This window comes from Squalius cephalus, assembly GCF_949319135.1.
Source record: "Squalius cephalus genome assembly, chromosome: 18".
In the NCBI taxonomy this organism is placed as follows: domain Eukaryota; kingdom Metazoa; phylum Chordata; class Actinopteri; order Cypriniformes; family Leuciscidae; genus Squalius; species Squalius cephalus.
This window is the reverse complement of record NC_137139.1, coordinates 31,150,476-31,164,532: the sequence shown is the minus strand read 5'-3', so window position 1 is coordinate 31,164,532 and position 14,057 is coordinate 31,150,476. Positions and strand designations below refer to the sequence as shown.

General features: G+C 37.7%; 1 protein-coding gene across 1 annotated transcript; it reads left to right on the top strand.

The window, feature by feature from the left end:
- Window positions 1–782: 782 nt before the first annotated feature.
- LOC307145788 (complement receptor type 1) lies at window positions 783–13,748 on the top strand. The gene is made up of 12 exons (XM_079849360.1): window positions 783–908; window positions 1,626–1,838; window positions 1,930–2,026; window positions 2,896–2,969; window positions 4,058–4,273; window positions 5,153–5,365; window positions 5,644–5,832; window positions 7,755–7,940; window positions 8,789–8,885; window positions 9,862–9,935; window positions 11,717–11,896; window positions 13,263–13,748. The coding sequence occupies exons 1-12, from the start codon at window positions 857–859 to the stop codon at window positions 13,466–13,468; spliced, it is 1,797 nt and encodes a 598-aa protein (XP_079705486.1). The 5' UTR covers window positions 783–856; the 3' UTR covers window positions 13,469–13,748.
- Window positions 13,749–14,057: the final 309 nt, after the last annotated feature.

Sequence of the window (14,057 nt, the reverse complement as noted above, 5' to 3'; positions counted from 1 at the left end):
ATTATCTGTTACTAATTTATTTACATATTATTTTGTTCATTAGTGTATTAGTATGTGATTGAATACGAAAATGAATCATGGTTTTACAAAAAAAACAAAAAAAAAAACAAAAAAAAACATGGTAGGCCTATAACTATTGTAACCATGTATTTTTTTTTTTTTTTAATTGTTGTAAAACCGTGGTTAATTTTAGTTGAATAATGGTATTTGTATAAAAGGTAGTCAATCCACCAACAAAACATGGTTACTTACACTTTAAAAAAAAAAAAAAAAAAAAAAAAAACATGGTTAATTTTCGTAACTGTATTCAAGTCACTGCTGGTAGTTCTCTTTCATTTGCTAGGCTAGTCACTCCTAATCAACTTGGCAGAAAGAAAAACAGAAAAAGTAAGCTACTATAGAAATAGGCCTATTAGTATTCCAGTAGCAAATTATAGTATTGATTATTAATATTGCCTAATACTAGAGTAACTGAAAAAGCTAGTCACTAAGATAACTAGTAGTAGGCTAATAAAAAATAAAAGTTAGATTTATTGGATAATGTTTGCCACAGAGCGTCAAAACCACGACCTATGTTCTGTTCCATTCAGAAACGCGCCTTTTTCAAGTTTATAGTTTATTGATATGATTTGAATGAGTTGGTCGTTTATTGTTGTTTTACAAGAACTATAACGAATATACATGTAGCAGTGTTTATGCGGATTTAAGTTACACTGAATGAGGGCAGGGTTTGATTTCGTCACGACAGCGGGCGTATGTTTAGGCACTTATAACAAGCACTAGTAGTGTAATTTGAACACATTATTTGTTTTCCTTCAGACAGACTCCTTCTCTTCGTCTGCAGAAATCCGTGAATATGGCGACTGTTTGGAGGATTATACTCGTACTTGTGTTTGCGCATTTTGTAGGTGAGTAGCCTACCTTTTAAATATAAGGTTAACGTTACATTAAATGTAACAAAACTAGATCGCGTCATTATAATCAACTACTTTAAGCACTCAACGTGGCACCCTGTGTCATCACTCGACGTATAACGTTTATTGACACAGTGATCCGCTATTCCAACCACTTTATTATATAGCCTATATTTGCCACATGTTATGTGTGTGAGATTATGGCTATTCAGTTTAATGGCTGAATGTATTTAAACAACTTTATTTGTCAAGTATGATGGACACCTGTCAGATCAGTAAGCTGGATCATCTGATTTAAAAAAAACAACAATATAATGTATAAACAGCTTTATCAATATTCAAGGAAGATTCTGTAGTTTCATAAATAGGCATAAACATAAAGTTAAACATGAGGTCATTTAGTAACTGGAGGTATTTTATTTTCTTGTGCATAACGTTTTTGTTTTCCCATAACGTTTATAATAGATTTGCTGCCATCTAGTGTCATGCATTGCATAATATCTTCCAGTTGTAGGTCATTAGTTCACAACATTTACACTCAAATCAATTTACTCAGACTATCAGTAGGCTATTTAAATTTCTATTTCATATTGATGATTAAGTTGCAATGTTATTTTCAGTATGGTTGCCAAAATGCATAACTAATAAAAGCTGCATTACCTAATCATATGAAAAGCATTTTTTCATTTCTATCATTTTTGTGCTTTTCAGTGTCCATTTCACGGTTTCAGACACATAATAAATGTGGTGAACCAACCAAATATCTGGACAAGCAGCTGGACTTCAAATATCTTAACAAAGTACAGTTCAATGACCAGGAAAAGGTGGCTTATAGATGTGTTCGGGGTTATGCACAATCAGATGGAAGTCGAATATCATACTGTAAGAAAGGACACTGGACAGCCTTGAACATGAAATGCCAAAGTAAGATGAATCCGTTTATCTATGTCTCTAAAATATCTCTTATTCATTCATTGCACTCCACCTTTTCATATTTTCTCATTTATTCTCACAGAGAGAAAGTGCAATGCGCTGGGTGACATAGAGAATGGCGAATACAGTCGAGATGGACAATCGTTCGGTGATAAAGCCATTGCTATGTGCAATCCAGGGTACTGAAAGCTTATTTTGATTCTTAAAGGTGCTCTAAGCGATGTTGGGTGACGTCACTTCTTGTTGACGTTCGAAGTATTGTCAAACAAAACGGAGGCTAGCTCGACCCTCCCTTCTCCTCATCCCGTCCCCTCCCCCTCCCTTCCGTGCTTCCTGAAACAGTCATGAACGCGCATTTCTTAAATGTGTAGCCTAGTCGGCCATATAAAAATTCAAGAGAATATAATTCTAACGTTAGTCGTTGTCGTTGTCTAGGACATCGCTTCTCTAGCTAACTTCCCTCTTCATGTTTCTCTCTCCTCCACTCCCCACACTCCCCTTCATGTGCACGCGCACTAACCCCCCAACCCCCACCCCCAAATCATTCTTGTCAGTTATTGGCTGGAACACTGTTTGTTATGTTTCGTGGTCCAGGCTGGGCCAGTTTGTTTTTGTTGCCGTTTGTGGAGCCTGGGCTGTCTACAGAGACCGCGTTTCTTTACACTGTGTTCAGGGGACAGGCAGCTAGCGGATAGTGAGGAGATGTTTGCTGGATGTGACAAAAAATGTTTCAGCCTAAAAAACGCGTAACATCTCTTAGAGCACCTTTAATGTCTGAAGTCCATAAGAAAACATGGTTATATGAGAATAAATAGAGCAGTTAGAATAGAGCAGTTTATTTATTCATTTATTTATTTATTTGAGGACAGTTTAAATGAGTTAAAAATGTATATTTTCACATGAAAGGTCTGTTAAATAAATTTTCTCAACTTTGTTCTAGGTCTCCCTTTATTAAATGGTTTATTATCAAACCAGGCTAATAATGTTTCCCTTTCGTGATGTTTTATGTCTTTTTTTCTGTTATTAATATACTTGTTTTCTCATGCAGATATGTTTTGAGAGGAGAAAGAGTCCGTATGTGTCTGGAAAATGGTTGGAACGGGACAGACCCCATCTGTGAAGGTGATTTGAACCCTTTGTCATATTAAAATCACCCCAACCCTTCAATTTATATACATCAATTACAATACTCAATACACACACACTCTCTTATGTCTTCTAAAAAACCATAAACTATGAAAAAGCATGATGCAGTAGCGTTTCACCAGACCTTTACAGTGCTTTAGGTGTAAGAGGATTGTATGGCAGTAAATCCGCTTTGATCTATTGAGTTTGACTCAAATCAGAGGTGGGTTTTCCAAGATTTGGGCTCTGCAGTTTATTATCGTCCTCTAGTGGTGTTTACTGGTAATTCATCATCAGAAGCTTTTGGGGAAACACGTCAAGTTTTTGTCTTTTTTTTTCCGTTCAAAGAACTATGACACTGGCACAAAGCAAAGGCAATGTTCACACTCCAGCTGAACTAAATTCTCACTTCACCTATTAATATGGAAAAAATAACAAGCTCAAAGATGCCTATAATAAGTGGACATGGCAACGCTGCAAATGCACGCTTTATAAACATAAACAAAAACAAAAACGCAGCAGAACGAGAACCGAGCGCAACAGTCAAACATGTTCAAGCACATGTTTACATAGAAAAATAATGTAAAAGTAGCACAATGGAATGGACAAAAACCTTAAGGTTTAGCCAACAAAATTAACATGGTTATACCCCGCTCTCTCACACACACACACACACACACACACACACACACACACACAGTAGCCTGTATTACTCACATATCCTGTGATAGCACAAAGACATGCGCAGCCATTTGCATTTGTACTTTGCTAAATGAATGTTTACTAACAGCTGTAAGCCATTTAATCGTTCAAGGAGCTCTACCGGTGATTGATCGCGTTTGTGTCGGGAGACTCCTTGTCTATGGCTATGGAAGAGAATTTATGTCAGGCAAAAATGCAATCATTACATATGAACGATGATCCAGATTAGTTTTATGTGTGCCATTCCACATCCGTTTTAATATACACGATCACAGTTTGCATGTTAATTGATTTTCTCTAGATTTGAAGCAGGAATTAATTAATTATTTTTTGCCACCCCTATAAAATCACTGGGTCTTAATTGGCCACCCCTGGAAAAAAAGTTCTGGCTACGCCCCTGCCTGGTGTAGTGTCAAAGATCATCTGTTCAGCGCCTGTTGTGGCAAACCGATGGATTTATCCTGGAGAGAGGACACAGTACACACCCCAAGACACCGTAACCATCACCTGCAGTGAGGGATTCGATCTGATTGGCTCATCAGCGGTCACATGTGGACCAGATGGCCAATGGCTGAACTTGCCTGAGTGTCGCCCTAAAGGTAATTAAGGCTGTTTTCACACTTGGGCTGCATCCAAAATCACATACTTCGATACTATATAGAAGGCAAGGACAGTATGTGCCAAAATAATTCACAGTACTCATTGTGATTGTGAAGTGCGCATATGAAGGACACTTTACTATCCCATGAGGCCACGGGAGAGCATTTGTGAATGGCTTTAAAGTGACGCACATGTGGATGTAGGATGTAATGACAACATGGTGAATGTAGTATGTTCAGATTAAATTCATAATATATAGAACAATTTTTTTAGCGTGAAGTTATTCATTATTCAAAATAAGTACCTACTCAAGAGAGTATGCGATTTCAGATGCAGCGCTGGTTTGAATATGTGATCTGTTTGTTTCATTTCAAGTGATACGAAGAATGCATTCTGCTCATTAAAGGTAGTTTCTTGCTCTAAACTCAGTTTAACATCAGAAAGATGTTGGACTCCAATGTTGGATGTTGGCAGATGTTCAATTTTGGTGAAATCAGGTTATTGTCAAAACCCAATATTGGCTTGATGTCAGCCTCCAACATTGGATAGACTTGGAATTTTGTTTGGAAAAGGTCATCTTATAGTCTTGGTGATTTTTTTTTTGTGTGCCAAAAACAATATGTTTACATTTTTCATGTCCATTTTCAACCCTTTCTCTGACCTTTTGAATGGTTTGTTTTTTTGACGCTGCTCCTTTAAGAAACTCCCGTTCACATGTGAAATGAAAAGGTTTTTGCAACTTTGCTTTAATAAATGCTCTTTTATTCCTGTTATCTTTAAACATTAAGGAACATTTGATTTGACCTGTTTAAATGTGCTGTATAAATAATATTCCCTTCACTTAAGTCTATCTCCTTGTTTTTCCTTCATCTCAAAAGGTCAGTTCTCAAAAGTTTTATTATCAAGAGGTGTTGATCTCAAAACATGTCCCACTCCTGAAATGGGAAAAAGTGGTTCAGTGGAAGAGCCGAAGTCTGTTTACGTGCCGGGAGAGTCCGTATCCGTCACCTGCAATGAGGGATTCAACGGATCTGGAGTTTTCATGTGTAACACCAGCGCCAAATGGTTCCCACATGAGCCGAAGTGTCAAAGTAAGCACAGATGATGTTTTGGGAATTTTTTTAATTGCATTTAATTCTGTGAATAAAGTCATTTTATCCTGATAACATTAGCTCTTTCAAAATTGCATCCTGATAAAGAAGAACATGTATCTAAACAAGTTGGTAAACAAATATACATTTTAAAACCTTGCATGTCAAATGTAGCCATTGGATAAAAATGTGTCTGCTAAATGCATAAATATGAATGCAAATTGTTCTTCACTACAAATAAAAGCAGTAAGAGTATTTTTACCCTTGTTTATTATCAGTGATCCGCTGTTCAGCACCTACTGTGGCAAACGGGAGGATACATGGATCTAGTGTTCTGTACAAATCCACAGTGGACGTCAGCTGCAGTGAGGGCTTTGATCTGATTGGCCCACCACAGGTCACATGTGGGCCAGACGGCCAATGGCAGGGCTTGCCTGAGTGTCGCCCTAAAAGGATTTCAGCTACTGGTTGGTGCATTAATGTGTTGAAACCATAAAAAAGTGTAAAACAGTAGTATGCTTTGTAGTCACATGACCTCAAAACCCTGACAAGGTGATCAGGACCCTGACTTATATCACACTGAAGGGGTTTATTACGACTGGATGTACATTATCTTGTTTATTACTTTCCACATGAGTTAATAATAAGACATAATATTAATTTAAATTGAAATATTTTACTAGCTCATTAAATGCGAAGAAAAACAGTTTTAGCAGCTTTGAGCCTTAGAAGACAAACAAGTTCAAACAAGAAGGACGTTTAAGGGATAACTTATCATTATGCAGTGTTGCAATCTTGGAATAACTGACCTTGGAATGTCGCGACTGACTGATATTATATTCTTTGATAAATAGAAGGTTAAATTACATAGAGGGACATTTTTGTAACATTATAAATGTCTTTACTGTCACGTTTGATAAATGAATGCTTCCTTGCTAAAAGATCTGAAGGATCATGTGACAGTAATCGCTACTGGAAATTCAGCTTTGCATCACAGGAAAAAATTACATTTCAAATTATATTAAAACAGAAAACAATTATTTAACTTGAAATAATATTGTCACAATTTTACTGTTTTTACTGTATGTTGAGAAAATGAATGCAGCCTTGGTGAGCAAAAAAAAAATCTTTAATTACTTTTGACTGGGTTGTGAACAATAATTTCCCCCCACATTTTTTTTTTAAATATAAGAAATATAATAGACCAATACAAAAAATATATATTATATATATATATATATATATATATATATATATATATATAATGGTCTATTGTATTTCTTATATTTAAAAAAAAAAATGTGGGGGGAAATTATTGTTCACTTCATTCACCCTTGAAATGGAAGTTGAGTGTGTTGCATTATGGGATACTTACTGTATCTCATGCATTGTGCTTGTACTTCCCATTAGATCAAATGTAGTACATTATCCAGGAATTCAGTCTGCACTATATACTGCAAAAATAGTTTAAGTTGTATGTGTCACGGGTGGTTAAATAGAAGTAGCGCACGAGGAAACAAAACTATAATCTTTTAATAACAGTCAGGAACACAATGGAGAACTGCAGACAAATACAACCGACACATTAACGAGACAGGGGCTTCAATACACAGGGACTAACCAGTTCATTAATATAACAACAGGTGAACGTAATTAATAAACAGACACACTGGGAAACTTGGGGCTACGTCTACATTAATCCGGATAGATTTGAAAACTGAGTTTTCATTTCAAAACACTCTTTACGTCCACACTAGCATTTTCCAAAAGTTTCTCATCCACACTGAAACACTAAATTCACCTCACAGCACATGAGTAAACCCTTATAAAAGCTCATACAGAACAAGACATAATCAAGTTATCACGCAATTCTTCATTTTATTTAGCAAAATATCTCAGCCTTCACTGATGCGGTCAGGTCGCACTCACTCACCGTTATATGCTTGGTCTAAAACGCGACTGCTCTCATGTTTTGCTGCAGGACAGCAGATGTAAGTACATTTTCTGTCATCTTTGCAGGACTGTGATATGAAGAGTGTGCAAAGTAACATATTTTAGCAAGCGTGTGAAAGTGAATAGCACATAACTGGCACAATACCAGTATAATCATTAATATCTATGAGTTCAATATGGGTCACAAGACTAAACTTACGTCATCGTTTTTAAACTGTATTAGTGTGGACAAGGCATGGGTCAAATGACAGGCACAGGGAAAACATAACCAAAACACAGTACTCATGTTACGTGTTAGTTTTCCATTCCAGATTCAGGTTATGTTTACTAGTGTTTCCTTCTTTTTAAAGGCAAACTTTCTTTTAGTATTGTCTCTGTTGTTGAGATCAGTGAATAATATGGATAAGATTCAGTGTTTAAAACTCATTTCCCCCAGGTAAATGTGGCCCAGCTCCGTCACACCCCAGCGTGGAGCTCAGAGACGAGTCCTCCGTGCTGAGAGAGTACCCGTCTGGCGTTCGCATCCGGTACCGATGCGGTTTGGGATACCGGCGGGCCAGAGGGACTGACAGTATACGCTGCCAAGCTGGCCAGTGGTCACCGCTGCGGATCCAATGTGAACGTATGTTTTAAAGTTGACATTTTAACATTTGCTTATTATTTTGAAGGATCTAAGGATTCTTAGTTGCTGTGTGTGTGTGTGTGTGTGTGTGTGTGTGTGTGTGTGTGTGTGTGTGTGTGTGTGTGTGTGTGTGTGTGTGAGATTGGTAGATTTAGGGGTTGGGTTAGTGTGTGTGTGTGTGTGTGTGTGTGTGTGATGGGTAGGTTTAGGGGTTAGTGTGTGTGTGTGTGTGTGTGTGTGTGTGTGAGATTGGTAGATTTAGGGATCAGGTTTGTGTGTGTGTGTGTGTGATTGGTAGATTTAGGGGTCGGGTTAGTGTGTGTGTGTGTGTGTGTGATTGGTAGGTTTAGGGATCGGGTTAGTGTGTGTGTGAGATTGGTAGGTTTAGGGGTCGGGTTAGTGTGTGTGTGTGTGTGTGTGTGAGATTGGTAGGTTTAGGGATCGGGTTAGTGTGTGTGTGAGATTGGTAGGTTTAGGGGTCAGGTTAGTGTGTGTGTGTGTTTGTGATGAGTAGGTTTAGGGGTCGGGTTTGTGTGCGTGTGCGTGTGTGTGTTTGTGTGTGTGTGTGTGTGTGTGTGATGAGTAGGTTTAGTGTGTGTGTGTGTTTGTGTGTGTGTGTGTGTGTGTGTGTGTGTGTGTGTGTGTGTGTGTGTGTGTGTGTGTGTGTGAAGTTTCAGGAGAGAAGCCGTACATTTCCTGCTAGAGTAACCGTACACCTGCTTTCTGCTTTCATATCCAGAGACATTTAATATGAGGCAGTTAATGATAGTTTTGGATACCAGACTGATATTCCATTCTTGACTTTCCTGATGTGTTCAAATAATCTAAAAATATGTTTGTATCAAAAGGGAAAAGATGCGGATCTGCTGGAGAGATTTCTAATGGCCGATTTGAGTACACAGGAGTGTCATTCGGAGATTCAGCCAAAGCCATCTGTCAAGAAGGGTGATTATAATGCTTCCATTTGAGTTTTGTTCAATTTACATGAGACACTACACCTGAACTAAATCAAGGGCTCTGCTCCAAAAGCTGGTAAACTCCCAAAATAGGCAGCATTTTAAGGTACGTAAAGAGGTAGGTGTCTATGATACCTTATTTTGGGCACATTTGCATGTGACAATCCCATAATGCACTGCAATGACTTAAAATAATTAATACATAATGAAAAGAATGTTTTCATAACATTTATTCAATACCAAAAAGCAAAACAAATCTATGTACAGTATGTTCATGCTATTGTAAGCATTGCTAAAGCCAAACTGAGTTAAGGGCCATTCACGTTTCGTCTTTTGCACGCTTATTATAATGTCGCAGCAAGATGAAAAAATCCCAACTTTTCAGAACTGCAATGTGACAAGAACCAACCAATCAGCTTCACCCTTTGCGTAAGAATGTTTTTTCCCTCTTCTCCATAAATAAATCTGGTAATTTTTGGTGCTGGTAATCCATTTAACCTTTGCTGAAACGTGTAGAACATTCCAGATCATTTAGATAGAAGACAGCGGCCTACACTCTGAAAAATAAAGCTTTGATAATTCCATTAAGAACCTTTAACATCCATGGGATCTTTCCGTTCCACTAAAGGTTATTGATGATGGGAAAAGGTTCTTTAGATTATTAAAATGCTCTTCACTTGAAGAGAAATCGTCTTTGGGGAACCAAAAATGGTTCTTATATTATTGAACAATTTCGGGCTCCCCAAAGACCCTTTCAGTGATCGGTTCGTAAAAGAACCTTTTGTGGAATGGAAATATTCTATGGGTGTTTGAGGTTCTTCATGGAACCATCTATGCCAAATCAAAAAGATGCTTTATAATAGTGAAGGCAGCTCACTAGTGTTTGGAGCAGAGCCACATTGTGGAACATTAGACATTCGTCCATCTTTGTTTCATTTTCTTTTCCCTCTGTTCGCTCTCTTTAGGTATGAGCTGATTGGCCCACAGGCGCTGACCTGCCGGGATAAAGGCTGGGATGGAAGGATCCCTGTGTGCGAGCGTATGATGCTTTATGAGCTTTTGGATTATTCTATAGCTTGATTTCATATCTGAATCTCGACTCAATGCTTTAAATAATGCAATTGCAAACCAAAAGACGGCACGTCAAAACAGGGTCAGGAATAGAACACAAGATTACAGTCGTTATTACACAAAATGTAATCTTTTTATTCTTAGCCTTAAATTCCCTTTATTCGACAACACTTTTAGCGTTGAAGGGTTTTAAATAACAACCTGTTTTACTGTAAGCAATTTTCTTTGTTTTTATATTTGTCATTTATGTAGTTGTCATTTGATTCATCATTTATTCATATTATTATTATTTGATTTACAAAAATGAATAATAATAAAAAGTAACACTTTATTTTAGTGTCCTTGTTACATATGTTACATGTACTTACCATAGTAATAACAGTAAATCATACATAATTACATGCAACTAACCCTCAACCATATCCTAACCCTATAGTAAGTACATGTAGTTGCTTATTATTACTCAGTACTTAAATAATTACACTGTAACAATGACACCTTAAAATAAAGTGTAACCTAATAAAATTATTAAATGATAAATTATGTTGTTGTTTTTATATTTTATATTATTTATTTGACTTATTTCCTTGGTCTTGCAATGCTTGCTATTGTTAAATCTCATGATTGTGTGGTTTAAAGAGATGTTTGTCTTCATGAGTTCGAGATAAGAGAATGTCTCCACTTCAAGGTTTATAAAGTCACAGGACGATGTTGTGACGCAGTCATTTTCCATTGTTTTCCCCTTGGTATAACAACACTTGTTGGAATCGTACGGGACAGAGGAAGTCAGAGCTTTGAGAAGTGTAACATCTAGATGAAGTCTGAGCATTGAAACACACGCAACTAAGATTATTCAATCAACTTTGCTCTTTTATTATCATCACTTCATCTCCTGCTTCTGCTCTTCTCTGGCTTTCTCAGTCAAACTCTCAGACTGACAGAAGACTGTTAGAGTCTCGAGGTAGAAGACCAATCTCTGTTGACAGGTTTTAAACGGATATCTTTTGACAAGAGGTCGGATTTGATATTTCTGACGTGGGAATTCCATCCGATCAATCTGTGAATTGGACTAAGTGTCCAAATTAGTCCAATTCAATATCAACGTTGTTGCCTTAGCTATTTTTACAGAGGTAGAAGTTACGAGAAACAGCCGCGGATGAATATTATTTCAGAATTAAATGAGAACGAATGTGATGTTTTCTTTAATGAATTCATCTAATTATATCGGTCGAGTGACGGCGCTAAATCATCTCCTGTCTAACAGCTGCTTACACAGGAGAGTTCAAGATACTAAAAACAGTAATGTACACTTACACTAATTAATGTGTTTATTCTTGATGCGATCTTTTTTGATTCGTTTGGATGATTATGAACTCATATTAGAGTAACCATGCAAAACCAAATTAATTGGCACTGGCGTATGTATTATTACAATATGAAGTTACTATGATTGTTTTTTAAGTAAGCTACATGTAGGATAAAGTGATGTAACAAATTATTCGTGTCCAAATTCCTCGCTTCGTTTCGTTCACTCCTTGCTGATGTAGTGCACTCAACTGTCAATCATTATATAGGGTTTAGAGAACAAGTAAACAAGTGAGCGATTTCAGAGACAAACAAGTCAACAAGGGTTGATTCCTACGGGCTATTCATAATCTAGGATTGGATTGTTTCCCATCTCTGATGACAGTGTGTTAGGGTTAGGAATTAGGAATTAATATTCAGTGTTTGTGTGTCTGTGTTTTGCAGCGGTTCACTGTCCTCCACCCCCAGAGGTCCAGAATGCTGAGATCTCTGAGCCTATATATGACACTGTTCCCTTCAGTCACGTGGTGTCTTATCACTGCCGTTCTGGCGCTCTGATTGGTGCAAGAGAGCTTTACTGCACACAGAAGGGCACGTGGAGTGCCCCGCCTCCGGAGTGTAAAGGTAACTATTAAAAGGGATGCATGAAGTTGTGTATTTTTTGATATTTTAGGTTTTCAGGTTGGGTAAGATGAACCAATCAAAGTTTCTACTGTGCACAATGATTTTTTTGGCCATATATACAGGAAGAGCCCATCATTTTTAAAGTGCTCCAATTATGCTATTCTTAGATTCTTAGATTTGTTTTGGAGTCTCATAAAACAGGTTTACATGCATCAAAATGTTCAAGCACTTTCATTTTCTCATAGTATCCATTGCAGCATCAGCTCTTTTCTCAGTGTCTGAAACGATTCGATAAAGGCTTCAGTCTCTCTAAACTCCTCCTTTCTGCGAGCCTGCTCCTCTCTGATTGGTCAGATTGCCCGGTCTGTTGTGATTGGTCGGAAACCAAACGCTCCTTACCATATCTGAATTTCAGCTCTTCCTCAGCACTTGATACACAGTGATACGAACAGTAACGATGGCGTCGGGTTTAGCGTATCTATCTCATCCTTTGGAAGTGCATCAAAGTGGATTTGCTTTCGCTGAGCAGAAAACAGCGTCTTCTCGAACATGAACAACACAAACCAAACTCTTCCAGTGTCATCTACAACTACATAGCCTAGGAATCTAGACGCACCGTAGCGGCAGCAAATTTTATTTTGCAGCCAGTGTCGTCTAGCAACTCTCCGTTGGCTTTCGAGCTGGAAAAAAAAAACTCTAGTCAGGCCAATCACATCGTGTATAGAGTCGGTGGGCGGGGCTTAACATAATGACGGCAGAGTTGAAACGGTTCCGCGTGAATTCCCTGCTACTTGAAAACAAAGAAGATGGGTCTTTCGAATCGGCTTTGGCCGCGACTCTGGAGGACTTGGAGTTAAGCTTTTCTTTGAGAAAAGAACAAAGAACGGCACTTAAAGTCATTCTTAAAAAAGAAAGATGTGTTCGTAGTTTTGCCGACCAGATACGGCAAAAGTTTAATCTATCAGCTAGCTCCGCTGGTGGGAAAACACTCTGGTTGGTTGTAGCGCTGTCCTATTGCGTGCAGAGGGAATTTGAAAGACAGCCGGTTCCCAGACCCAACATCTTGATGTGGGTCTGGCTTGTCAGGCTAACAACTACAGTGTTTGAGGGTCAAAGTTTACATAGTTCGCTGGCAGCCATTGAAGACCACAGGCTGGCATTATGCAAATTTGTTACAAACCTTCATGCAGGAAGTGAGACTGGAATTACTGACGACTCGTTTCAGGATGTTCGGAATCGCTTCTTTTTTTTGGGAGACAATAACTTCCATTTATCTTGAATTTTGCTGAACACATATTTGTGAAATATTTCTGTGGCCCCTTTATTTGAATACATGAATTAACAGACTATTTCCTGTGCCTTTCAGACATTGTCTGTCCTCACCCACATGTGCCACGTGGATCAAGAATGAGTGGTTTCAGGTCTGTCTATAAACTCGGGAACTCAGTAACAATCTTCTGCAATCCCGGTTTGAGGCTTATTGGAGAGAGTTTCGTCACCTGTGGCCTGGACGGGAAGTGGAAACCAAAACTTCCACAATGTGAGCGATTGAACAGACAAATATACAACTGAAAGTCACACACAATACAGATGGCTGTCTCAGTCATAATAAAGCTCTTTTCTTATCACTGTACTTCATTAAAATGAGCAGAACACTATTTAATATTTACTCGAGAGTATTTATTGTCATAAAAGAACTATGATGACTAGATGAAACACTTTTTGGAAGTCATGACTTTTTATATATGAATTATGTTAATCTACAGCATTATGGATACTATTTTTATAGCTTGATTTCATGTTCTTTTCTTTTTTCTATTCAGTATAAATAAAAATGAGAAAACATTACATTTCTTAAAAAAGAAACGTTTGGTTATTTAATCAGCACAAAATGGGCATAAAGCAACAAATGTTATGATAACACTTCACACTAAGGTTCCATTTGTTACATTAGTCAAAGGGGTGGTTGACTATGATTTCACTTTTCTAACTTTAGTTAGTGTGTAATGTTGCTGTTTGAGCATAAACTACATCTGCAAAGTTACAACGCTCAAAGTTCAAAGCAAAGGGAGATTTTGTCTTTTAAATAAATTGTTTTTTAAGGACTACAACAAACGGCTGGTAGAGACTACACCACATTCCTCCCGGGTTAGTGACATGC

Coding starts and splice junctions, on each gene's coding strand:
- LOC307145788 (XM_079849360.1), top strand. CDS start 857: ATGGCGACTGTTTGGAGGATTATACTCGTACTTGTGTTTGCGCATTTT. Junction 4,274..5,152: donor GCCTGAGTGTCGCCCTAAAG/GTAATTAAGGCT, acceptor TCATCTCAAAAG/GTCAGTTCTCAAAAGTTTTA. Junction 11,897..13,262: donor CCCGCCTCCGGAGTGTAAAG/GTAACTATTAAA, acceptor TGTGCCTTTCAG/ACATTGTCTGTCCTCACCCA.